At 42.5% G+C, this 27804-nt stretch overlaps 1 protein-coding gene across 1 annotated transcript in view; it reads left to right on the top strand.

The window, feature by feature from the left end:
* Window positions 1-4736: 4736 nt before the first annotated feature.
* PLB1 (phospholipase B1) overlaps window positions 4737-27804 on the top strand; it is a 440448-nt gene continuing 417380 nt past the window's right edge. Inside the window, exon 1 of the mRNA XM_085610369.1 lies at window positions 4737-4872. Coding sequence (XP_085466495.1) covers window positions 4812-4872 — 61 coding nt within the window. The 5' untranslated portion in view covers window positions 4737-4811. The remainder of the gene's footprint in view (window positions 4873-27804) is intronic.

Genomic DNA, 27804 nt, shown 5'->3' on the forward strand with positions numbered 1-27804 from the left:
TTTAACAGATTACCTATCACAAGGAAGCGCATAATATGTCCTCCATGTGCGCACGGTGCGTAACGTGGGCACGCGGTGCGCGTAGCGCACTGCGTGCCCACCTTGCGTGTACGGCACTAACTGCGTAAAGTGGGCGCGCGGTGCGCGAAGCGCACCGTGCACGCACGGAACGAACTGCGTTAAGTGGGCGTGCACGCCACGAATGGCGTAAAGTAACTTAGCATTTAAAAAAACGTACAAATTCACTGAAAAAACCATAGGTTTCACACACGTTATAGTTAGGAATTAGCATTTAAAAAACCTTGCTAATTCAATGAAAAAACCATAGGTTTCACACATGTTATAGTTAGCTGGAAATTTTACTGATAAAAAACCAATGAAATTCCCCCGTTATAGTTACTGTAGGCAACTATAACTCACGCGACCGCAATCCTCTGCTGATGACATATGTGTCTTTATGAAAAAAAAATATTTGTAATATATGTATAGCTAAAATTTAATGGAAGAAGACATGGGCAAATAAGTGTCTAAATACAGTATTAGCATCAGCAGAGGATTGCGGTCGCGTGAGTTATAGTTGCCTACAGTAACTATAACGGGGGAATTTCATTGGTTTTTTATCAGTAAAATTTCCAGCTAACTATAACATGTGTGAAACCTATGGTTTTTTCATTGAATTATATATATATATATACTATTCCCGCTCCATCCTGTGCAACATTAGGGAAAGTGTGGGAATTTGAAGGGGTAAGATTTTCTATTCCCACTCCAGTCTGTGCAACAGTGGCGAAAACATTAGACTTCGGAGGGGTATAATTTACTATTCCTACTGCAGTCTGTACAATGGTAGGGAAAGTGTTGGACTTCAGAAGGGTAAAATGTACTATTCTCACTCCAGTCTGTGAAACAGTGGGGAATGCGTTGGACTTTGGAGGGGCTAAATTTACTATTCCCACTCCAGTCTGTGCAACAGTAGGGAAAGTGTTGGACTTCAGAGAGATTACATTTACTATTCCCACTCCAGTCTGTGCAACAGTAGAGAAAGTACTTCACTTTAAACATAAAACATATCCAAATTGCCCTATTAATTTACGACAAATATATAACTCTTAATAGAAAAATTACTCATTACCCAAAAAATAGATTATATATATAGAAATAAAACAATTACATATTTTATATCATTATTAAACAATGTAATACTGAATTATCAATAAGAAAAGTATTACTTAATTCCTTTACAATAATATATCCACACAAACCTAACAACCCACACTAAAAATGTAACTGAAATAAATAAGTAGAACACAATTAGCAATCAATAAAAAATTATGAATGCGTTAATAATTAATTATTATTACTTTAATAACTTCCAACCCTATGCCTCTACAAACCTAGAAGCCCACACCTAATATATAACTTAAAATATATAATTATTACACAATTAACATCTTTAATGATCATTTAAATATTTATTAATTATTAATTAATTAACTTCCTGCTTTACACCCCCTACAAACCCAGCAACCCGCGCCTAATATATATTTTAAGACTATATTACACAATTTACATAATTAATAATCAATGAAATAATTAATAAATATTTAGAAATTAATTGTTAATTAATTATACTTAACTTCCGATCATATGCCCCTACAAACCTAGCAACCCGTTTTAATACTATAGACTAATACTAACACTATGAATTACTATTAACAATTGAGTTACAAAATTATAAGTCCCTTTAAATTGCAAACTATACTTAAAAATATTATTAACAATTATACAAACAACAATATTGAACAAAATTAATATATGAACTAAAACACATAAAGATAATTAAAAACCAATATTTTTAACAACTATATTTTTGAAAATGATATTACTTACTTACAAAAAAAATCAATATTCTTGGCAACAATATTTCTGCATCAGAATATCTTTTGTGATTTTTCTGCAACTTGATATTTCAAACTCAATATTTTGTCTAAATACCCCTCAAGACGGGGCATATCATAACGCCAGGCAGTAGTCCCGCTACCCCACCCAGCACTGAACAACAAACAAGGCGCTTACCAATGGAGTTCATTTACATAGGAGTTGAGCGGGTGCACATTCCGCAGGCAGTAACGGGTCCCAGGTGTCACAGTGCACCATAATAATAACTTAAAATGCAGGGCAATGGATTACCAAGAATGTCCTGTGTCATCAACATTACTATTCACAATTTCTCTCGCAGGGTGGCTTCTCATCGTTCTTTGCCCCCATGTGTGTCCCACATAGGCCAGGAAAAAAAGGTGGCCTTACAGGGCCCCCTCTTGCCCCTGTTCATGGGGTGCACCCCCAGTTTTGCACCCCCAGTTCCTGTACGTGAAGGAATAAACAACATGATGCATTCCTTCCCGTGCAGGAACGTGCACTGGGGGTCCTGCTGCAGTGCTATTTAAGGCTCACAATGAACATTTAAACAGCAGCTCCATGGGACTGCCACACCGCCTGCCCACCAGACCACAAAATTACTAGTAATCTGGCGATCAGGCAAGAGGACCTCTTGGTGCTACGGGAGCATGGCGGTGGCGGGCCACCCGCTCCCGCACTGCCAAAACTCATAATCAGGCTCAAGGCCAGTCCACCCTCACCTTCTCACACCATTTGTCATCTCTTAATATGTCCTCCAGATTTACAAGACAGGCCTCCTCTATCGGTAAAGTCCAGGCGTGCATAAGCACCCTAGTCAGCCCCAAAGACAGTAACTAGAGATCCAGGGCCCTTTGTCTCAACAATGAGGTGGCCCCAGGGAGGCACTTAAGTGACCTCCAGCAAGAGCAACAGGAAAGGGGGGACTAGCAGCCAGCAACAGGGTCCAGGCCCAAGGAATATTAACCCTCTGTGCTATTTTGTCATCGCCCAAATCTGTGGCTAGACTACAGTACACACCAGTACAACCAGCACCTGCATTAATAATCAGGGAATCATTGTAAGCGGCTCAGTGATTGGAGTGATATTTATCACACCTAATAAAATCCGATGCTTTCTAGTCAGAATTTATGGGGTGCGATTAATACTACAAATTACGGCACCCCCAACAAAAGTGACCGTGTATTTTCTCTTTTACTTAGTTGAGGGCCAGGCAACGAGATGTCATTGGTTATTTGATAAATGTTGACCTAAGAAGGAGTTGCCTGAGATTTGCTTGTACTTATGATCATACTGAAAGATATAGGGGGGTCTGCTAGTTCCAGGATCTGCTCTGGAATGTCCTTTTATTGTGGATATTTGCTTTTAGTGAATCTTCCCAGGCAGCTGGCTCTATAAGTTTGAGCCTGTAGAGTTACTATTTGGTTTGAAGTGGTAATTGTTTTCATATAATGTATCAAAAAGTGTGACTAAATCTGGGAAAGTACACAGTGGGGCATATTCACAAGGATCTATCGCCAAGTTAATGGCACTTTATCGCAGCCAAAGTTGCGATAAATGTATCGCCCCATAAACAAGCTGGTGTTAACAGCCCACAGCACCAGTTTACCTGCGATAGCAGCTGCAAAATACATCGCCACGGATGACCCCCGCAACTATCGCTAATGAGATGCAGAGTAGGCGTTCCTGTGCCAAAAGCTGCAACAACACCACTCCACAACATTCACAACGACCAGACAGAACTGCGATAAGAACACGAAACAGGCGATTAGGCTCGTTAGCAGCAGGAAAATAACACCTGCTCTATCCTGGTGCTAAGTCGGACCACAGCCTGCACCACAAAAGGGAGCTGAGCCCACAGCCACATCGGAAGGGCAACAGATGCACCCGGGCAGCTGAACATGCAGCCCGGGTGCATCTGTTTCAGTTACATTTACATTTGATTTCTCAACCCGTGACCAAGGCACAAAACGCGTTGGGTTGTTTATATGGTGTCTACACTGGATTAAACTTTGTAACACAATTGATTGCCTTATCGTTCCTTGTGCACTAAAGTGCGCGTCCTCTATTTTTGCACATATACATATACACATATATTCATATACGTTATTATAACAGTACACTCACAAACATTATTATAATGTAAAATACATGTTTTAATAATAGTGTTACTTTATATATATAAATTTACACACACACATATATGTGCGTATGTTGATGTAAGTATATATTTTTATACAGTATTTAATATTGATTAAACGTATTTAATTTACATTATATTAATGTTATAAGTTAAAATATTTAACAATCACTATGCTAAACTATATAGCTATACATTAAAAACAATATTGTTGTATGTTTTTTAACTATATTAGTGTAAAACTATATTCTTTTTTGATATCTTTGTACTTACCATTATAAGTATAGGAAAACAATATTTTGTAATCGATATTTTTGATCTGATGTTTTGATCCCAATATTGTTGGTTCCAATATTATGTCAGCCATCTGTACTGAGGGACTCCAGAGACATGGATGCTGAGTGAGCGAGAGCCCGAACACCTTGGTTGTTAATTGTATTACAATACTGTAAAACTCCAATAAAGATATTTTTTTTTAATTCACACGCGGCTGCGTCCCTTACAGCAATGGACACATCGAATTCACAGCGCTAGATAGCAATTTACAAGCATAGCATAGAGATGTTTACACTTATCAGATAACGGTGCACTGATCGCAGGGAACACTCAAAGGTGAACTTGATAACAGAATCTACAATTGCTGACTTATTAGCACTGCTCAACTATAAATGTAGGACACAGAATCAGTGCTACCATCCCTGGCAAACCAGCTGGAGGCCTCATTCTGCTACCAACCACCACCTGAGAGGCAGCCATGTTGCTCCTGCTGTGGGCCAGGATCCCCCTCATTTTCCTCTGCCTGTTATGCATGCAAGGTAGGCCTGCTCTAAGAATCTCCAAGTTTACAGTCATTTTTGTCTTGTGCAACTTTAGAGCCAACTGGTTAGATTTGAATCATAAACCACCAGCTTAGATGTAAGTATTTTTAAAACAACACTTACTGAGGGCCAAGCATTTCACACACTCACTCATTCCAATTTAAGGGACTCAAATGATTCAAGCATTTTTGTTTTTTTGTTTAGGACATTTCTCTGTCTGAAGTGGGCAATTTGCACGCCTACTTCCTTCCTTGGATGTGGTATCCATCTCTCAGACTTCAGGCGTTAGAGATGTCGATTCCATTCATGGCAGCAGGGTGATTTTGAGTGGTCATGGCCGTGGGGTGTGGAAGGGTGGGCATGTGTCTGTATATTTGCGTACACACATGTCATTGATTTAGAATTATCTTTGCTTGTGACACTAGGACAGGGGTGCTGTACCGTGCATGCACCAATCTTGCAATGCAATGATGTGCAGGCACGTGTGAACTTGCCACCTGGGTGAGGCTTCATAATCCATTGTAAATGCTTCAGTGCCCTGTGAGGGTAATAATGCAAGTAAAGCTGGTCTTTTGTAAAATACACACCAAGCACTATGCAAGCTTCAATATACTTTACCTTTTAAAACAGGTGACCAAGGTCCATTAGGGTCAGGTGATTAAAGATGCTCAGGACAGACATGTATGGTAGAAGTACATACAATTAATCTATATTTTATAATGGAAGTACTCATTTACAAACTGAGGATTTTCAAGGAAAATGCACTTATGGTTGAGGAAAATTCTTGGTACCTAGTGTAATTTTCTGTACGCGTATCTGCAGGAAGCGCTGAAAAAAGAGGACAGAGGTGGGAAATGAGGTATGAACCGGCGTGGCCAGGCAAAGGTTTTTGGAATTCCTACTAAGTCTGAAATTCGTAGAATTCTCAAATGTGTGAGCACTCATAAAAGTACCTTAAAAAACCTTTTTTGTAAATCTGTTCCCAGGCGAGAAAGGCAAAGGGAGATGATCACATCCAGCGGGAGGGGGTGTCTACCACGCAAAAGTAGAGTTCGGCCAATGTCCAAACAAGTGGATCTGCCACTCAGGATAGCTTGCTTAGTGTAGGACTATAGTTTCCAAGTATTCTCTGGGAAATCTGTGAGAGGCGTAGATTTTTAGAACCTACGTCTGGAAAAATATCTTGTCGAGATTTTTGAATTTTTCACATGAAAAGAATGATTGCAAAACAAAGTCTACTTTTGAAATGTTGGGAATTCAAAGAGTACCCCTCAACTAAATAAAATATGCCACAAAATGACTCGTGGGTGTTTGCCCTGAGTAATTACCTTTGAAGAATCCTGCAGGGTGTGGTGGCTTAGTGGACTAAGGTGTACACTGTAGGGGCCTGTGTTTGACCTCATAGTCACAGGTTCAAATCGTGATGGGTTCACTGAGCCTTTCATCCTTTGGTTGATAAAATGAGTACCATTGAGTTGGGTAATAATAACCATCTGTTATTCAGCTCCAAGATACCCTTCTGGGTGAACGTGCACTTTACAAATGCACATATTATGTAAGATGTTCCGGCCCCCCTCCATAAAATGTGGAGGCGTTCACCTCCTTTTTACCAATTTCTGAAAGCAATTTCCCCTTCTTTTAACAGGTGCTTTTCTGCTTTTCCAGGGTGGGAAACTCCCTGAAAAAAATGTTCCTAGGTGCACACAAACTTATGCTCACAAACTCATTAACCTGTGGGTGTCCTGTGCATTTTGATGTATCAAAGTGTTTTACCTATCCTATGGGGAATAGCATTGATACATGAGGGTCTTAGACGTGGGGGGCACGAGGCGACATTACTAAACCTTTGGAAGGGTACAGCCTGCATCTGTTGTTTCTGCTACAAGTGATAAAAAGGCCAGGGCTGATTAGGGCATATTGGAGCTCATCCCGAAGGCATTTCTGCACACCCCAGTTGGCACAAAATGTATTTGTATGGACAAATTCATAATATTCGTTAAGCTTTATTACTGCAAATGACTTTTGTGAATATGGAAATTCTACCCGCAAGGTGTCGACGCCGAGCTTAGAGACGGATCTGTGGGTGTTCCTGAATGGTCCTAATTCAAAAAAAGGGAGCCCCCCCAAGGGCAGGCCTTACTCCTGCCAAAGGCAAGAGTTGCTTGCCAGGATGCGATGGGGAGGGAACACCTCCATGTTCAGTAGGGGTGTAGGTGAATATTTTCTTCATAAATTGGCGTTTCTCATTAGAGGAAAAAAAGAAAAAAAACGTTCAATATGTAAAATGCATATTTGCATTAGGTTTCTGCATACAGGAATTTCCGCCACATTTAAATATGATCCATTTTACACATCTGAAATATGCTGGGCACCCCAAATGGTGTCATTTTCATGAGTACTCCTGGAAGTGTTTGGAATGTGTTCCAAGGATATCAATGAGAGGTAATCCGACCTGGGATGTGTAAACGGATAAACACATTATAAAACTAGCTTTGAAAATAAGAATCCAAAAATGTACACTTGGATAAAGAATACTGTGGAATAGTGGAAAAGTGAATAACAGACCCGTCCCTGGCTGCCTCTAGACTTGACTTGCCTGATCCATCAACATTAAATGCCCTCCAATAATTACAGGAGGTTTCCTTACCTTACCCAGGACTCGGTTTACTTAAGGTTATTTCTGTTGTCATCTGGTACACTACCGGTGTGGATGCTTGCTCATGACAGTTTGTTAGCACAACTGTGCCCTCCACATCCTGCCAGCCTTTGAAACGCGTTACAACAAACAAATGATGGACGGAATGCTGACAATGCAGACATTCTCCCCCGTCAAGAGATCTGGGTTAAATCCATCGTTTTTTTGCCCACTACGCCACCCCAGTTCAGACATGGCCATATGCAAATCAGTCTTGACCCTGTGGCTCATGGGAACAGTCCAGCCCGAACTGCCAAGCCATGTCTTCCCTGGACCGGAATCAAGCATCCTAGGACCGGTTTCTGGCTATCAGCCGTCATCAGCCAGGATAGCTTGACTCCAGTGGCGTAGTGAGCACGGGACCCACGTCTGGGCATACCCATCCCACTTAGGGCGAAAAGCGTTACAACAAACAAATGATGGACGGAATGCTGACAATGCAGACATTCTCCCCCAGTCAAGAGATCTGGGTTAAATCCATCGTTCTTTTGCCCACTACGCCACTCCAGTTCAGACATGGCCATATGCAAATCAGTCTTGACCCTGTGCCTCATGGGAACAGTCCAGCCCGAACTGCCAAGCCATGTCTTCCCTGGACCGGAATCAAGCATCCTAGGACCGGTTTCTGGCTATCAGCCGTCATCAGCCAGGATAGCTTGACTCCAGTGGCGTAGTGAGCACGGGACCCACGTCTGGGCATACCCATCCCACTTAGGGCGAAAAGCGTTACAACAAACAAATGATGGACGGAATGCTGACAATGCAGACATTCTCCCCCAGTCAAGAGATCTGGGTTAAATCCATCGTTCTTTTGCCCACTACTTTTGAAACCCCACACACTTATGTCAAGGGTGGCTTCTCTATTCTCGTAAACTTTATCGCCGGTAACGTAAATCCACCTTACCATCCTCTTCCCTTTCTTAGCTTTCTTTCATGACAAACAAGTTTCTTGTGTCAGCGTAAAACCCCTAAAACAATGCTATGCGTCATTGATATTCGAAGAAAACTTGTTAAGATCCTCCTTTATCCCTCATTTGTCTCTGTTGTGTTCATATGTCCCTATCATGCTATGTGGATGGCCAGGGCTCTCTGTCCTTTCTAGATTCTCCTGGTGGTGATGCAATGGTTTGCAGTAAAAATTTGATTGAAAAAAGTAAAATCAAACAGTAAAGACAGCAATGTAGAAAAGCAGACTACAACAATGTAGATTACACAAAGAGTTGAAAAGTAGTTGTGAAATAATTTATATTATAGGCCTAGGGTAATGGATGAGATGAGGGTCAAGTTTATTATTAGACTATGTGAAGGGTCAGGGTCAGTGTAAGGCATGGTTTGAGGGATGAGGTAAGAGGTGGGATGGGTAGGGATACATGTTAGAATTAGAATTGGGGTAGAAGTTCAGGATGGAGTGAAATATTGAGGTATGGGGAGATCAACGTAGGATCTGGGTTGGGTTATTTCAGGAGCCGGTGTAAGAAAAGGACGTAAGGGAAGGTGGTATGTTTAGACGTTGACTAATGCTCAGTGTTAAATTTGGGGTGATGGCTAGGGTTGGGGAAGGGGTTAAGTTAAGTCTAGAGGATGGTTTGGGGTTAGAATAATTAAAAGTGTAACTGATGTGTAAGGGTTGGTCTAAGGCGCAGGTGTGAGATGTGGTGGGTACGGGGGTGTCCTTCCTGCCTCTAAAATAGACTCATTCGTTTCATGCACGCCTCATTGAAAGTATTTGCCAAATTTCTATTGAGGGAGTTTGACGAATGAGCTCTGGGAACCAATGATTCCTTGGCTGGATTTAGACTTGGCCAATCACGCTGCACCGTATCACTGTATTGGATTAAACTTTTAATTGATGAACTACTATAGGAAATATGTGTTTGGTTGGTTGATTGGAGGAAGCTTTAAATCTTCTGCCCAGATTTAGAGAACCACCGCCCCAGAGAACAGCAAGAAAAGATCCTGCAATGCGTTGTGTGAACGGAAGACAGCAGAACAGGGCACTTCTACTGAGATGTGGAGTGGTTCTGCTGTTTCCCTGTGCTAGCGCACTTATGGCTGCCAAGCGCCAACGCAGACACCCTTGCTCCATAGTGCACGGTGCCTGCATTGTGGGAAGCAACATTTTCTTTTTAATGGGTAGCTTCCAGTACACGAATTGCGATTTGTGTTGGATTGTAAATTGCACAACTCTTTACATTGGGTTTGTGTTAAAAAGAGGTATTACATTTTTAAGTTCACCTGCTAATCCTGTTATTAAGTCTGTAGCATCGGCCAATGGTGCCCAAGCTGCCCTAAATGTAGCACAGAAAAAGCAACCTTATGGCGCATGTTTGGGAGTGTAGGCCAGTGTGAAGCTACTAGCAGGAGATAGTTGAGACCTTACGAAGAGTGACGCTTATGACCCTCACTCTCAGAGAAAAGATGACAACGCTATGGTTGAGATGGACCAGTGAGCAGAGACACTTCATAATCTCACTGCCCTCACAGCGAGCCTGGCCAACAGGAGGGGGGTAGATTCAGACAAGCCCGACTGACCACTGTCGGTTACTTGGGCGACCCTGTGGGTCTGAGGGGCAGATGACAGGCAGGGCTGGGAGAGTTAGCAATCCCTGAGAGTTGAGGTAATGAACATGGACATGGCGGAAGTGACGCATATACTGTGTGCTATTTGTCTAAGAACGTCACAGCCGACTAATTGATAAATGCCGGACTTCTTTAAATCCAAATAACATGTCTTGTAAGTGCCTTCCTCTTACTGTATGCTATAGAAGACGTGATATGCCATGATCTGCCATGTCACTGTATGATGTTTTTGCTGTATTTTTCTATACAGTTGAAAATGGATAAATATTTTTTTTTTTTTAAGTCTGAGACAGCTGCATGTGTAAAGAATGTATTTCTTAACAAACATACCTTTTCTATGTGTCTAACGTAGAATCTGGTGCAGTTATACGGAAAAAGCAAACTGAATTTAGTTTGCCGAGTAGTTTTCTCAGCTCATTAAATTATTGTACACAAGATTAGATTGGAGGAGAAAATCATGAATTAAAAAAATAAATCTGATTTCAACTACATAAAGCTAAACCTCTCTGTGGCATCTTGTATCTTCTGCAAGGATGAAGTGGGAAAAGCTAATTATCTGCCAAGTGAACCGAACTAAGGGGCATATCAACAACAACCGGCGAGAATTATCGCTAAGCGCACTTAGCGCTCGGATAATTATCGCCGGCTAGCGTTGATTTTTATCGCTGAGATAGCGTGCTATTAGCAACGCTTATCTCAAGAGTGATAAAAATCCTCACGCTAAGTGGCTAACATGAGATTATCGCTGGAAACCCAGCGATAATCTCACGTTACCTTGTTGATAGGGACAGGCAAACTTAGCCATGATATCCTCCTTCCATAGGATATCATGGCTAAGTCAGAAAAATACCAGACGTAAAAAAGCAGCGTTAACCGCGGTTAGCGCTGCTTTTTTTGTCTCCAACAGGGTTAGCGATATTCTTGATAATAGGAGAAATGTCGCTTAGCGACATTTCTCCTATTATTTTATTCTGGAACGCCCCCTTTGCATCTCATTGGAGATGCAAGGGGAAGCGTAGAATAAAAGGGTGCTAACATGCAAATTTGCATGTTAGCACCCTGTTGTTGATAGGGTGCTAGTTTTATCTCTGCTTTTTTGGCTTTTAAAGCCAAAAAAGCAGAGATAAAGCCCTTGTTGATATGCCCCATAATTTGTGACATCATTTGCTTATGTTTCGCGTGGGGATGTTACTTCATTTTTACAGTTTAAAGAATAGGTCTCAAATGAATAAGCAACTTTTAAGCTTCCCTGTCTTTCATTTTTTTAATGAAAGGAGAAAGCATTTAAGCTGCTGTTCAAAAATGCCAATGTGTAGAAAGTACAATTGACCTTTAATTATTTGAATAAAATTTACTAATGTTTCACACAAGAGCTGCTGTGCTGCATTGCATGAAAGGGAGAGACCAGAAGAGTACCATATATACTAAGATATGGCGCTGTTTCTCACTCCCTTTGCGCTGGAGCACTTTGCTTGTCTGGCGCCACACACACAGCTTTGCGCCACAGTACAGGAGTGTCTGCGTGATGTCTAGTATAGATTTTGTACTAGACAAGTACCCTTCCAGTACACAATACCATACTTGGATGACATTTAACACTTTTTAAAGTTTGTGTGTTTGCTGCATAGTACAGCCCACATGTAAAGTTGGAAAAGATTTGGGAAAAGAAAACATTTCAGCAGCATTACACTTACCTTGAGGAGGTGTACATTTTTGGTTCAAAGCCCTATCTACCTAAGTATTGCAAAGTATCATAGATATAGAAATATATAAATATACATTTAAAAAAAAGGAGAGAACTCTGGGTAGTTCCCAAGTTTAGGTGGAGAGAAGCTCCTATATAGAGCATCCTATAACACCAGCAACACTCTAAATGTGCTCATATACACATGGTTTCCTTTAGTTCCATGTGTATCTTTAAACTCAAGTGTAACACTTCATTTGCATTAGTTTCATTTTTTTAATAGTTTTCTTTAGATTTTAAGTATATTTGAAATATACACATATACATGTGTGTGTATATATATATATATATTCAATGAAAAAACCAAAGGTTTCACACATGTTATAGTTAGCTGGACATTTCACTCGTAAAAAACCATTGAAATTCCCCCGTTATAGTTAGTTCAGCTAACTATAACTCGCGCGCCCGCAATGCACTACTGATGACGTCACATATTACATCACTCATGACATGGTCACTGACATCACTCATGACATCACTGATGACATCTCAAATGACATCACTGATGACATCACTGATGACATCATCCTTGTGATAGAGTGGCAGACCTCCTCTCCCCCTAATATAACCATTGAAACACACATTCAAAAATAGAAACTAAAATGTTCAAAATAATGAACATATCAATATCAGTTACAACAACCTATTCAGTAATTCTAAGAACCACATACACATACAGTAATTCACCAACAGTCCTCTACAGTCACTCATACATGTACTCACTCATCATATGTACTCATACACCTGTACATCCCGTTACACAATGCCACTCATCCATAGAGTAACTCACACACATAGTCACTCATGCTAATAAAGAATCAATCATCCATTTACTTGCATATACAGTTATACACACACCACCACACTTACTTCTACAGAAACTTACATATACTTACTCTTTTAAACAATCACTTATAGAAACACATACTTATTCATACAGGAACTCTTCCAATCTCTCACTCTCACATATACTCACTTATATACACCAATAGTCACATATACTAGTTTAAAACATATGTAGTTACTCATAAAGACACTATTGAGACAGTCATTCACTCACTAACACACCCATGCACACACTCATCCACCCATACAGTCCTGCACACATGCTGTATTCAACACATACAAACAGTGAGTCACTCATTCATGCACCTATGCACTAAGTAATACCCCCCACCGAACCATACAGAAACTCAGACACTCATAGTGATAAAAAACCAACTAATAACCTATATAGACACTCATGTAGCTACTCACCAACCCATGCAGCCACTTATACACAAAGTAAGAAACTGATACAGATATTTAAATATTTAAAGATTACTCAGTAAGCCATGTATTCACTATGATACACTTAAACAGTCAGTTACACAAAAAAATTCCCAAAAAAAGTATCCATTTAGACACTTATATACCCATTTATTCTTCCTTTGACCTTGAGATATACATAAATATAAAAAATATATAATTTTCATAAAAACACACAATCACTGGATGATGTCATCAGTGATGTCATCAGTGATGTCATTTGAGATGTCATCAGTGATGTCATGAGTGATGTCAGTGACCATGTCATGAGTGATGTAATATGTGACGTCATCAGTAGTGCATTGCGGGCGCGCGAGTTATAGTTAGCTGAACTAACTATAACGGGGGAATTTCAATGGTTTTTTACGAGTGAAATGTCCAGCTAACTATAACATGTGTGAAACCTTTGGTTTTTTCATTGAATTTCTAAGGTTTTTTAAATGCTAATTCCTAACTATAACGTGTGTGAAACCCATGGTTTTTTCAGTGAATTTCAAAGGTTTTTTAAATGCTAATTTCTAACTATGCCTACAGAGATAGGACATGTGAAGAAAGAAGAAAAAATGCACAGAAAGAAACAAAAGAAGTGCAGAAAGAAGCAACAGAAGTCCTCAAATACGAAGATAAGTGCAGGAAGAAGGATAACGTGCAGAAAGAACAAAAAGAAGAGCAGAAAGAAGCCTTGTTGCAAAATCATCCTGTACCCTCAACTTTTTCAGACGGATACTGGTGGTAACTGAGTCTGACTAACCAGTCCTAGAGCCAGTGATATGTTAAAAGACACTTATAATACAGTGAAAACACCTACATACACTAGGGAACATTATGCGTTGGGGTCCCCCTGTGATTAGCATGACCTCCTCTGTAAGCCCCTAGTATATAATAGGGCAGGGGGATTAAAACTACCTCTTAAAACAGGCCACAGGGCGTTTTTGCACACATTAACTCAGGCCCCGTCCCCTCCCTTCACCACTGTGTAAACACGCCCTGTGTCCATTTTTAGTTGGGAGATTAAGTTCATTTGAATCCTGAGGGTCCCTAGGGTCCAACTAGCCCACTAGGTACCTCCAGTAAGTGCCACAGAGCTGCGTTGCAGAGAGGTGTAAAAAGTGGCACGGCCTGGACCACCTCTCTGCAATGCAGCTCAGTGGCGCTTACTGGAAGCACTTGGTGGGCTAGTTAGCCCCCAGGGGCCCTCAGTATTGAAGGGAAATTATATCCCCAATTTAAAACATGCCATAGTGCGTGTTTGCACACGTCACCTCAGGCCCCGTCCCCTCCCTTCACCACTGTGTAAACGCGCCCTGTGGCTGTTCTAAGTTGAGAGTCCCCCTGAATCCTAAGGGTCCCTAGGGTCAAACTAGACCACTAGGTACCTCCAGTAAGCGCCACAGAGCTGCGTTGCAGAGAGGTGTAAAAAGGGGCTTGGCCTCAGAACACCTGGCTGCAGCGCAGCTCCCTGGCGCATACTGGAGATGCCTGTTGGGGGCGCGTTTGCAGAGTGCTGCACGGAGGGGGCATGGCCTCCGGCACGATGCCAGTCTTTTATTTATTTTAGTTTTTTAAGAAGGGGGGCTGTTTGGTTCCCCTTCTTATTCTAATTTATTGGCCCTGATGACCCCATCCCCCAGGGCCAGTCTCCTAATTATATTTTTTAGACCCCAATCCCCAGGGCCGGCCACTGTTTTTTATTATTTTTAAAAAATATATATTTATAGACACACCTAGGACATGCTGGACAAACCGTACGTACCTATCACCATGACGATTTGCGTGATATTCATTAAAAGGCGACTATGCATGCAATGAATCCACGTGGAATGTATTTACACCACTAGTGAAGCTCTGACATGTCTGATGCCCTACCGTGCCTAATCCTGGTAGACACCCTTGTCGTTTATTTATACAAACATGGGTAGCTATTGACGGGCACATTTAATACACATGCACACCAAGCCATTCAAAGGGGATTCGACAAAAATTCGACCAAAACTATGCAAGAAACCCCCCTCACGGTTAATAAAACACACATCCACTGCCGGATGTGTAATACTTTTTATTTTACTCTCTGGAAAGGGGACGAACATCACTTGAGAGTCACAGCGTGCTCCTGACAGAGCCCAATGCTGTGTTACACCCACCATTGCCTGCCGAGTGCCACACACCTCTGTGTTGTATTCCACTAGCTAGTGCATATGCTATGACACTCTCTAGCCCATGTGCACTGTAACACCACCCCGTGAATATGTCATGCCACACTTGTCTTCGCACGGGTTATATTGCCCCATCTAACGTGCCTTTCTCGATGCCTATGTTATAACGCACAGTGCTATGCCATACATATTACAATCTGGGATCCATATATTTGTCACAGTGCATATGCAACGTTACACTCCCCAGCACATATTTTATATTACAACTTTAGAGACTAGTTAGGTTACACAACACTGCCCTGTGCATATTACACTCCAAGGCGCATATCGCATAGCACGCGCTAGTGCCTGTGCTATCTCGCGCTCTCCAATGAATCTGTCATTGCGCACAATGTATTGCAAATTATATTTCACGCCCGGTTCATCTTATATCACACTTTTTGGTGCATAGTTTATACCATACACTATATCTAGTTTTCATTTTCAATCGTGCTCTCAGGACTATGTTCTATATAACACTGTGTTCACCTACCCTTTTCACGGGCATTACATTTTGCGATAGGGGGTGGAGGGTCAGGGGGTGTTTCTGCCAAGTGAGCCCGGAGTCACAGTCACAAACGTCCTCTTCTTCCTGAATAAAAGTGAGATTATGCTGCATACTTGTTCATATTTTAAGTAGTTCGCACAGACACAATGTTTTAAAAACAATAAAGTTCCTAATACCCGCCTTCTCTGAACAGTTAGCTTGCTGCCCCATCCCCTTCCTCCCTATCCTCTGTTGTGTGAATCCATGGACTAGCCTCCTCCCTCCTGCCATGCATGGTCTGATGTGCTGCCACTGCCCTCAATTTAGTATGATGTACCAGTCCAGTCCTCCTGCCCTCCATTGCCCAATTCTATGCCCCATCATTGACCTCCTGCTTAAACTCTGTGCTTAGCTTGCTGCCCCTATTCTCCTTCCCCCTGCCCTCCGATGTCTTTGTGCATGCCACTGCTCCATCCTTTTTGCCCACCATGTCCCATGGACCTGCCACTCCTATCTACTCTGAGTGTTCTGTTGAGCTGGCACTCCCCTCCCACCTGCCTAGCATTGTCAGATGACTGTAACCTGTCCCTGCCACCTCCACCCTGCCTGTCCACATGCCATGCCCCTATCCTCTTCCTCCTGTCCTACATGGTCCATTGTACTGCCACACCCTTCTGCCCTCCCTGGTCTGTTGTGCTGCAACTGCTCCTCCTGCCTGCCCCGTGTGGTCTGTTGTGAGGTCCCTTCCCCTGAACTTTCTTGTCTGTGCACAGGTCCTGACCCTCCCTTCTATCCTCCATTGTCCTTTGTGCATGCCCCTCCACCCTCCTTCTTGCCCATCATAGCCATTGTGCTGCCACTAACCCTCCCACTTGCCATGCATGGTCTTCTGTGCTGCCATGGCCCCTCCCACCTTCCCTGTGTGGTCAGTTAGCTGCCCCTGACCCCCTCCCACCTTCCCTCCATGGTCTGTGTGTATGCCATCACAGTCTCACTGTTGCTCTTCATGGTGTGTCTTGCTTCTAGTGCCCATCCTGCCTGACCTCCATGGCTATCTTGCTGCTCCTGCCCTGCCCCCTTGCCCCCAGCCCTACTCCCTCCCTCCTGGCTTGTCTGTTCCATTGTAATGCCCCTGATCCGTCCCTACTGCCCATTATGGTCTGTTATGCTGCAGCTTTCTCTCCTGTCTGTCCATTATGGTCAGCTAGCTACCATTGCCTCTTGCCCCTCTGTTCTCTGTTGTCCATGTGCATGGTCCTGTCCCCTCCCTCTTGCTTTCTATGGATTGTTGTGCTGCACTCCCGTCCTGCATGCCCTGTGTGGTGTATTGTGCTGCTGCAAACCCTGATGCCTGCCCTGCAGGGTCAGTTTGGTGCACCTCTCCAAGTCCCTCCTGTCCTCTGTTATCCAAGTCCATGTCCCTATCCCATTTCCTTCCATGATCCAATGTACCATACTTGCGAACATTTTGAACTTGGTAAGAGGGAGATTTTGAAAAAAAAATGGGGTATTGATTTTCCCCTTTGAGTTACATTGAAAAAGAGGATATTGTAGACAGGAGACAGATCAAATAAAGCCCATTTGAGCTTAAAAACATTGGACGTTTCCTGGCTGAATCGGGTCTGTTGGCATGTATGGTTGTACTACCATTGCCTCTTCCTTCTGCCCACAATGGTCTATTACATTGCCACAGCCTTGAAGGAGGGTAGATTTTGTATCACCGGGGGCCCCTGGCCCGTTCTGTCCACACCTGAAGTATGAGACCCTTGTCCTTGCCCTGCCAGCTGCATTTGTAGGCCGTATTAAATTGACCAGCGGGTCCTGTATTGCTATATAATTATCCTGAGACATCCTTACCACTCAGCCAGCATAAAACCCCTGTGTAGGCCCTTCTGTTCAATATGTAGGCCTCTTTGTTAAATTGACCATAGCTCTGCAATTTTAGTGTATAGCAGTCTGAAGGCAGGTCTGCGAGGCCTTCTGATCCAAACTAGTAGCCCCCACCCTACCCGAGTGCTCCGTGCTCGGTATCAAAGTTCAACATCCCCCTGAAGCTGTCGACATACAGTAGGCTGCATCCTGGACTGGTACTTGCTTCCTGGGCAGGTTTCCCGCTTTTAAGGAAGTGGCAACCGCAGAGCGTCAAGTTAGGAGAACTGAGGAGATTTTATACATGAATATATTGAATTCCCGTACAATACCCATTATTTTCTGCTTGCTCTATGGAACTTACGATAAGCGATTGGCCTGAGAGACTGACCTTTTCACCCAGTCCATTGTCAGCATTAAGTGGGTAAATGACGAAATGTCTGGTAAAATCTGCAGTCGAAGCTTTTGGGTAGCATACGTAGGTAGATGTAGCGTGCAAAGGAGCCCACAAAATGATATAAAAAGGGAGCACCCACAGATATCGACGGACTACCTCGCCGTCTGTATGTAGGTTAACAGGCAGTGCAGGTTTTCCCCAAGAGCTGGGAGCTCTTGTCTTCCTTTGCTTAAAATGTCTTGCTCTGCTTTGCTTGAAGTATCTTATTCTATTTTACCTATATGAAATGTCATGTTATGTTTAACCATTGTTCTCTTTACTTTTGCATTTAAAAGATTTTGTATTGTAATTGCAGGAATGCTTGCTCTAAGAGTAAACGTGAGTGTTCCTAGGTAACATTTTCCTTGGTGTAACTTGTTTCTCATGATGCATTTATAGATGTGTTTTCTCTCTCTCTCTGTCAGTACATTAATTGAGATACAGAGAATATTATGACAGCTGTATGATTATCTGGATTCTGTTTTTTGTACTTTATGTCTCTATTCTGCGGTTTCTTTGAAGTTGCATCTTCTCATTAAACTGCCATTGTATTCTGCCTCCAATTCCATGTCTCATATGTCTGTTTTCTTCATTTTTGGAGCAAGCGTTCCTAGGCACCCCGGCTCAAATTAAGGTGCCCCTTTTGTCCCTGACTCACTCTCCTGCTCAGTTCTGTGGTGGCTCCCGGGGATCTGGGGACCGCCCCTAGCTTCCTTGACCCGTAATAGATCTTCCCTCCAACAGCCTCTCTTGCAAGTCCTGTATTGTTGGTTTGTTGCCCCTGCCCCCCTTTCCACTGCCCTCCATAGTCTGTTGTGCTTCCACGGCCCTTCCTGCCTGCTCAGTGTGGTTAAATTGTTGCCTTTGCACCCTCCTACCTGCCTTCAATTTTCAGAGTCCGTGCCCCTGGCCTCTGCCTCTCAACAGTATCCTAATGAACAACTAGATTGCTAACATTCTATATTTATTACAAAAGTGTGGAACGCCTGACATCATCTTGATGTAATCAAAACTGTAATACCTAGAGCATTTCCTTTAGAAATTACATATATGAGAGGGTCTTATTGGCATCAAAATTATGGTTAGTGCTCTAAAAGACTAAAATAAGGACATATTTTCTGAGTTTTCAAATAGCGACAAAGCACTTTTAAATTATTTGTTATCTTTATGTTTTTTTATCCAGTTGACCACTTGATTAAATGTTGCACTTAGGGGAGAGGATGTGGTGTTACTTCCAGAACTGCAGACTTTGCAACTGGGGAACCAGGTTGAAGTTTCTGCTTCAGCTCGACATTCTGTGATTCTGGTCAAATCACTTAGTCTCCCCATGTCTACAACCAAAATGAATTTGTTCTTGTGTGATGTAACCAATGCTCATGTAAAGCACTCCAATACCTGACAAGTCTGCACTATATAACACTGCAAAAACACAAAATAATACGTGTTTTGCACACTTCTGTCATTGGGCTATATTTGGGCTACATCTGGTTGATTTTGGGCTACATTTGGGCTCTTTTGTCTCCGGTGGCCATCTTGGGAGATTTATTTGTTATGAAGTTTCCTAATTTCCTCATGTACTGCAGTCTCCTCAGTAGGAAATGCTTTCAGTTTTTTACTTTGATTCCATCATGAAGGTATTCAGATATGTCACACATTTGCCATAAATTCTAAATGTTAGCACTCTAGTTGCTCATTAGATCACTGTAGTAAAACTACTCCACCATGGAAGTCTGCTCCTGGTATTAAAAGTGCATGTTTCAGTCTGCATGTCAGAATTTTTTAATGAAATAGAAGAGGATTTGAGAAGTCACTCAAAATGTGCCCTCATTTTCTTTCTTCAGTATTAATCATAATTTCTATGGCAAAATGAACCTCCTCATTGTGTTCCTTTTTAAATTAAATGTTTTAAGTGTTACCAGTTTATTCCAATCAAGATGGCTTCAGGTGTGCCATACTTTTGTCATAATGAAGACAGTAAGCGCTCTAGTTGTTTTTAAGAACATTCTGGGACATTCTGTCATTGGGCTATACTTGGGCTACATCTGGGTGATATTTGGGCTACATTTGGGCTCTTTTGTCTCTGGTGGCCATCTTGGGAGACTTATTTGTTATGAAGTTTCCTAATTTCCTCATTTACTGCAGTCTCCTCAGTAGGAAATACTTTCAGTTTTTTACTTTGATTCCATCAAGAAGGCATTCAGATGTGTCACACATTTGCCATAAATTCAGAATGATAGCACTCTTTTTGCTCATTAGATCACTGTAGTAAAGCTACTGCTCACCAGGGAAAACTGCTGCTGGTATTGAAAGGGCATGTTTCAGTCTGCATGTCAGAATTTTTTAATGAAATAGAAGAGGATTTGAGAAGTCACTCAAAATGTGCCCTAATTTTTCTTTCTGCAGCACTAATCATACTTTTTATGGAAAAATGAACCCCCTCATTTTGTTCCTTTTTAAATTAAATGTTTTAAGAGTTACCACTTTAATCCAAGCAAGATGGCTTCAGGTGTGCCATACGTTTATCATAAGTAGGACTGTTAGCGCTCTAGTAGTTCTTTGGAACACTCTGGGAAGCTGCAGTAGAACACAAAGGAATCAACTGACAGTCTCTGCCCTTGTTGGATGTACATGTTTTACTGAGAATATCAGACTTCATTCTCACATGACTGAGAAAGATAATGTGAATTTACAGAAAATAAGCTCTCAGTTTAGCCTATAGATCACCTTCCAAACCTCTGTGGTAAAAGCATGAGAAAATATTTTTCTCTCAATCATGATATCCCAGCAGAAGGCTTTTTCACATGGTGAAATCACCTTAGAACATACCACAATTCCTAAAATGAGTATGGTACCATCAACAAATGATTTATAATGTAACTAAAGTCTTAAAACCTTCTATTAACTGCAATGCTTTTTAATGAGGTGCTATCATGTATATTTGTCCCAAGATGGCTGCCAACACTTCTTGGATGAAGTGCTGACAGCCAATCAGATCTCAGGATGAGATGTGTGGTTAGGCTCCGCCCACATATATATATGCTTTTAAATGCTATTTACTCAGGAAATACTGAACAGATTTACACCAGACCTGCAAAAGGCACTTCCTTGACCTTATGGCTACCTCTCTGCCAAATTTCTAGTCATTCTGTTCAGCCGTTCGGGCTGTAGCTCGTTCTAAAGGTCCTATGGAAAAATGCATGGGAAAAACGCGTTTTGGGACCCCCCTTTTATCTCAGCCCCCGCTTGACGAATCCCCCCGAGACTTTCAGGGTAGGAGCGGAGCGTAGCGCCCCACCTATTTTGAGAAATTCGCGAGGATTCATCGACCGGCGCCAAAGTTATTCAAAATAGAATGTTGCGGATTTCCTATGGAAAAGGGGTCCTAACTATAACTACCTACTGGCGACTGCCAGTAGGTAATATATATATATATATATATTACCTACTGGCGGTCGCCAGTAGGTAGTTATAGTTAGGACCCTGTTTCCATAGGAAATCCGCAACATTCTATTTGGAATAACTTTGGCGTCGGTCGACGAATCCTCGCGAACTTTTCAAAATAGGTGGGGCGCTACGCTCCGCTCCTACCCTGAAAGTCTCGGGGGGATTCGTCAAGCAGGGGCCGAGAAAAAAGGGGGGTCCCAAAACGCGTTTTCCCCATGCAGTTTTCCATAGGACCTTTAGACACAGCTACAGCCAGAACGGCTGAACAGAATTACTTGACATTTGGCAGAGAGGTAGCCATAAGGTCAAGGAAGTGCCTTTTGCAGGTCTGGTGTAAATCTGTTCAGTATTTCCTGAGAAAATAGCATTTAAAAGCATATATATATGTGGGCGGAGCCTAACCACACATCTCATCCTGAGATCTGATTGGCTGTCAGCACTTCATCCAAGAAGTGTTGGCAGCCATCTTGGGACCAATATACATGATAGCACCTCATTAAAAAGCATTGCAGTTAATAGAAGGTTTTAAGACTTTAGTTACATTATAAATCATTTGTTGATGGTACCATACTCATTTTAGGAATTGTGGTATGTTCTAAGGTGATTTCACCATGTGAAAAAGCCTTCTGCTGGGATATCATGATTGAGAGAAAAATATTTTCTCATGCTTTTACCACAGAGGTTTGGAAGGTGATCTATAGGCTAAACTGAGAGCTTATTTTCTGTAAATTCACATTATCTTTCTCAGTCATGTGAGAATGAAGTCTGACATTCTCAGTAAAACATGTACATCCAACAAGGGCAGAGACTGGCAGTTGATTCCTTTGTGTTCTACTGCAGCTTCCCAGAGTGTTCCAAAGAACTACTAGAGCGCTAACAGTCCTACTTATGATAAACGTATGGCACACCTGAAGCCATCTTGCTTGGATTAAAGTGGTAACTCTTAAAACATTTAATTTAAAAAGGAACAAAATGAGGGGGTTCATATTTCCATAAAAAGTATGAATAGTGCTGCAGAAAGAAAAATTAGGGCACATTTTGAGTGACTTCTCAAATCCTCTTCTATTTCATAAAAAAATTCTGACATGCAGACTGAAACATGCACTTTCAATACCAGCAGCAGTTTTCCCTGGTGAGCAGTAGCTTTACTACAGTGATCTAATGAGCAAAAAGAGTGCTAACATTCTGAATTTATGGCAAATGTGTGACACATCTGAATGCCTTCTTGATGGAATCAAAGTAAAAAACTGAAAGTATTTCCTACTGAGGAGACTGCAGTAAATGAGGAAATTAGGAAACTTCATAACAAATAAGTCTCCCAAGATGGCCACCAGAGACAAAAGAGCCCAAATGTAGCCCAAATATCACCCAGATGTAGCCCAAGTATAGCCCAATGACAGAATGTCCCAGAATGTTCTTAAAAACAACTAGAGCGCTTACTGTCTTCATTATGACAAAAGTATGGCACACCTGAAGCCATCTTGATTGGAATAAACTGGTAAAACTTAAAACATTTAATTTAAAAAGGAACACAATGAGGAGGTTCATTTTGCCATAGAAATTATGATTAATGCTGAAGAAAGAAAATGAGGGCACATTTTGAGTGACTTCTCAAATCCTCTTCTATTTCATTAAAAAATTCTGACATGCAGACTGAAACATGCACTTTTAATACCAGGAGCAGACTTCCATGGTGCAGTAGTTTTACTACAGTGATCTAATGAGCAACTAGAGTGCTAACATTCAGAATTTATGGCAAATGTGTGACATATCTGAATACCTTCATGATGGAATCAAAGTAAAAAACTGAAAGCATTTCCTACTGAGGAGACTGCAGTACATGAGGAAATTAGGAAACTTCATAACAAATAAATCTCCCAAGATGGCCACCGGAGACAAAAGAGCCCAAATGTAGCCCAAAATCACCCAGATGTAGCCCAAATATAGCCCAATGACAGAAGTGTGCAAAACACTTATTATTTTGTGTTTTTGCAGTGTTATATAGTGCAGACTTGTCAGGTATTGGAGTGCTTTACATGAGCATTGGTTACATCACACAAGAACAAATTCATTTTGGTTGTAGACATGGGGAGACTAAGTGATTTGACCAGAATCACAGAATGTCGAGCTGAAGCAGAAACTTCAACCTGGTTCCCCAGTTGCAAAGTCTGCAGTTCTGGAAGTAACACCACATCCTCTCCCCTAAGTGCAACATTTAATCAAGTGGTCAACTGGATAAAAAAACATAAAGATAACAAATAATTTAAAAGTGCTTTGTCGCTATTTGAAAACTCAGAAAATATGTCCTTATTTTAGTCTTTTAGAGCACTAACCATAATTTTGATGCCAATAAGACCCTCTCATATATGTAATTTCTAAAGGAAATGCTCTAGGTATTACAGTTTTGTTTACATCAAGATGATGTCAGGCGTTCCACACTTTTGTAATAAATATAGAATGTTAGCAATCTAGTTGTTCATTAGGATACTGTTGAGAGGCAGAGGCCAGGGGCACGGACTCTGAAAATTGAAGGCAGGTAGGAGGGTGCAAAGGCAACAATTTAACCACACTGAGCAGGCAGGAAGGGCCGTGGAAGCACAACAGACTATGGAGGGCAGTGGAAAGGGGGGCAGGGGCAACAAACCAACAATACAGGACTTGCAAGAGAGGCTGTTGGAGGGAAGATCTATTACGGGTCAAGGAAGCTAGGGGCGGTCCCCAGATCCCCGGGAGCCACCACAGAACTGAGCAGGAGAGTGAGTCAGGGACAAAAGGGGCACCTTAATTTGAGCCGGGGTGCCTAGGAACGCTTGCTCCAAAAATGAAGAAAACAGACATAAGAGACATGGAATTGGAGGCAGAATACAATGGCAGTTTAATGAGAAGATGCAACTTCAAAGAAACCGCAGAATAGAGACATAAAGTACAAAATACAGAATCCAGATAATCATACAGCTGTCATAATATTCTCTGTATCTCAATTAATGTACTGACAGAGAGAGAAAACACATCTATAAATGCATCATGAGAAACAAGTTACACCAAGGAAAATGTTACCTTGGAACACTCACGTTTACTCTTAGAGCAAGCATTCCTGCAATTACAATACAAAATCTTTTAAATGCAAAAGTAAAGAGAACAATGGTTAAACATAACATGACATTTCATATAGGTAAAATAGAATAAGATACTTCAAGCAAAGCAGAGCAAGACATTTTAAGCAAAGGAAGACAAGAGCTCCCAGCTCTTGGGGAAAACCTGCACTGCCTGTTAACCTACATACAGACGGCGAGGTAGTCCGTCGATATCTGTGGGTGCTCCCTTTTTATATCATTTTGTGGGCTCCTTTGCACGCTACATCTACCTACGTATGCTACCCAAAAGCTTCGTCTGCAGATTTTACCAGACATTTCGTCATTTACCCACTTAATGCTGACAATGGACTGGGTGAAAAGGTCAGTCTCTCAGGCCAATCGCTTATCGTAAGTTCCATAGAGCAAGCAGAAAATAATGGGTATTGTACGGGAATTCAATATATTCATGTATAAAATCTCCTCAGTTCTCCTAACTTGACGCTCTGCGGTTGCCTCTTCCTTAAAAACGGGAAACCTGCCTGGGAAGCAAGTACCAGTCCAGGATGCAGCCTACTGTATGTCGACAGCTTCAGGGGGATGTTGAACTTTGATACCGAGCATGGAGCACTCGGGTAGGGTGGGGGCTACTAGTTTGGATAAGAAGGCCTCGCAGACCTGCCTTCAGACTGCTATACACTAAAATTGCAGAGCTATGGTCAATTTAACAAAGAGGCCTACATATTGAACAGAAGGGCCTACACAGGGGTTTTATGCTGGCTGAGTGGTAAGGATGTCTCAGGATAAATATATAGCAACACAGGACCCGCTGGTCAATTTAATACGGCCTACAAATGCAGCTGGCAGGGCAAGGACAAGGGTCTCATACTTCAGGTGTGGACAGAACGGGCCAGGGGCCCCCTGTGATACAAAATCTACCCTCCTTCAAGGCTGTGGCAATGTAATAGACCATTGTGGGCAGAAGGAAGAGGCAATGGTAGTACAACCATACATGCCAACAGACCTGATTCAGCTAGGAAACGTCCAATATTTTTAAGCTCAAATGGGCTTTATTTGATCTGTCTCCTGTCTACAATATCCTCTTTTTCAATGTAACTCAAAGGGGAAAATCAATACCCCAGTTTTTTTCAAAATCTCCCTCTTACCAAGTTCAAAATGTTCGCAAGTATGGTACATTGGATCATGGAAGGAAATGGGATAGGGACATGGACTTGGATAACAGAGGACAGGAGGGACATGGAGAGGTGCACCAAACTGACCCTGCAGGGCAGGCATCAGGGTTTGCAGCAGCACAATACACCACACAGGGCATGCAGGACGGGAGTGCAGCACAACAATCCATAGAAAGCAAGAGGGAGGGGACAGGACCATGCACATGGACAACAGAGAACAGAGGGGCAAGAGGCAATGGTAGCTAGCTGACCATAATGGACAGACAGGAGAGAAAGCTGCAGCATAACAGACCATAAAGGGCAGGAGGGACGGATCAGGGGCATTACAATGGAACAGACAAGCCAGGAGGGAGGGAGTAGGGCTGGGGGCAAGGGGGCAGGGCAGGAGCAGCAAGATAGCCATGGAGGTCAGGCAGGATGGGAACTAGAAGCAAGACACACCATGAAGAGCAACAGTGAGACTGTGATGGCATACACACAGACCATGGAGGGAAGGTGGGAGGGGGTCAGGGGCAGCTAACTGACCACACAGGGAAGGTGGGAGGGGCCATGGCAGCACAGAAGACCATGCATGGCAAGTGGGAGGGTTAGTGGCAGCACAATGGCTATGATGGGCAAGAAGGAGGGTGGAGGGGCATGCACAAAGGACGATGGAGGATAGAAGGGAGGGTCAGGACCTGTGCACAGACAAGAAAGTTCAGGGGAAGGGACCTCACAACAGACCACACGGGGCAGGCAGGAGGAGCAGTTGCAGCACAACAGACCAGGGAGGGCAGAAGGGTGTGGCAGTACAATGGACCATGTAGGACAGGAGGAAGAGGATAGGGGCATGGCATGTGGACAGGCAGGGTGGAGGTGGCAGGGACAGGTTACAGTCATCTGACAATGCTAGGCAGGTGGGAGGGGAGTGGCAGCTCAACAGAACACTCAGAGTAGATAGGAGTGGCAGGTCCATGGGACATGGTGGGCAAAAAGGATGGAGCAGGGGCATGCACAAAGACATCGGAGGGCAGGGGGAAGGAGAATAGGGGCAGCAAGCTAAGCACAGAGTTTAAGCAGGAGGTCAATGATGGGGCATAGAATTGGGCAATGGAGAGCAGGAGGAGTGGACTGGTACATCATACTAAATTGAGGGCAGTGGCAGCACATCAGACCATGCATGGCAGGAGGGAGGAGGCTAGTCCATGGATTCACACAACAGAGGATAGGGAGGAAGGGGATGGGGCAGCAAGCTAACTGTTCAGAGAAGGCGGGTAATAGGAACTTTATTGTTTTTAAAACATTGTGTCTGTGCGAACTACTTAAAATATGAACAAGTATGCAGCATAATCTCACTTTTATTCAGGAAGAAGAGGACGTTTGTGACTGTGACTCCGGGCTCACTTGGCAGAAACACCCCCTGACCCTCCACCCCCTATCGCAAAATGTAATGCCCGTGAAAAGGGTAGGTGAACACAGTGTTATATAGAACATAGTCCTGAGAGCACGATTGAAAATGAAAACTAGATATAGTGTATGGTATAAACTATGCACCAAAAAGTGTGATATAAGATGAACCGGGCGTGAAATATAATATGCAATACATTGTGCGCAATGACAGATTCATTGGAGAGCGCGAGATAGCACAGGCACTAGCGCGTGCTATGCGATATGCGCCTTGGAGTGTAATATGCACAGGGCAGTGTTGTGTAACCTAACTAGTCTCTAAAGTTGTAATATAAAATATGTGCTGGGGAGTGTAACGTTGCATATGCACTGTGACAAAGATATGGATCCCAGATTGTAATATGTATGGCATAGCACTGTGCGTTATAAGATAGGCATCGAGAAAGGCACGTTAGATGGGGCAATATAACCCGTGCGAAGACAAGTGTGGCATGACATATTCACGGGGTGGTGTTACAGTGCAC

Source organism: Triturus cristatus, chromosome 6 (assembly GCF_964204655.1).
Source record: "Triturus cristatus chromosome 6, aTriCri1.1, whole genome shotgun sequence".
NCBI classification, from domain to species: domain Eukaryota; kingdom Metazoa; phylum Chordata; class Amphibia; order Caudata; family Salamandridae; genus Triturus; species Triturus cristatus.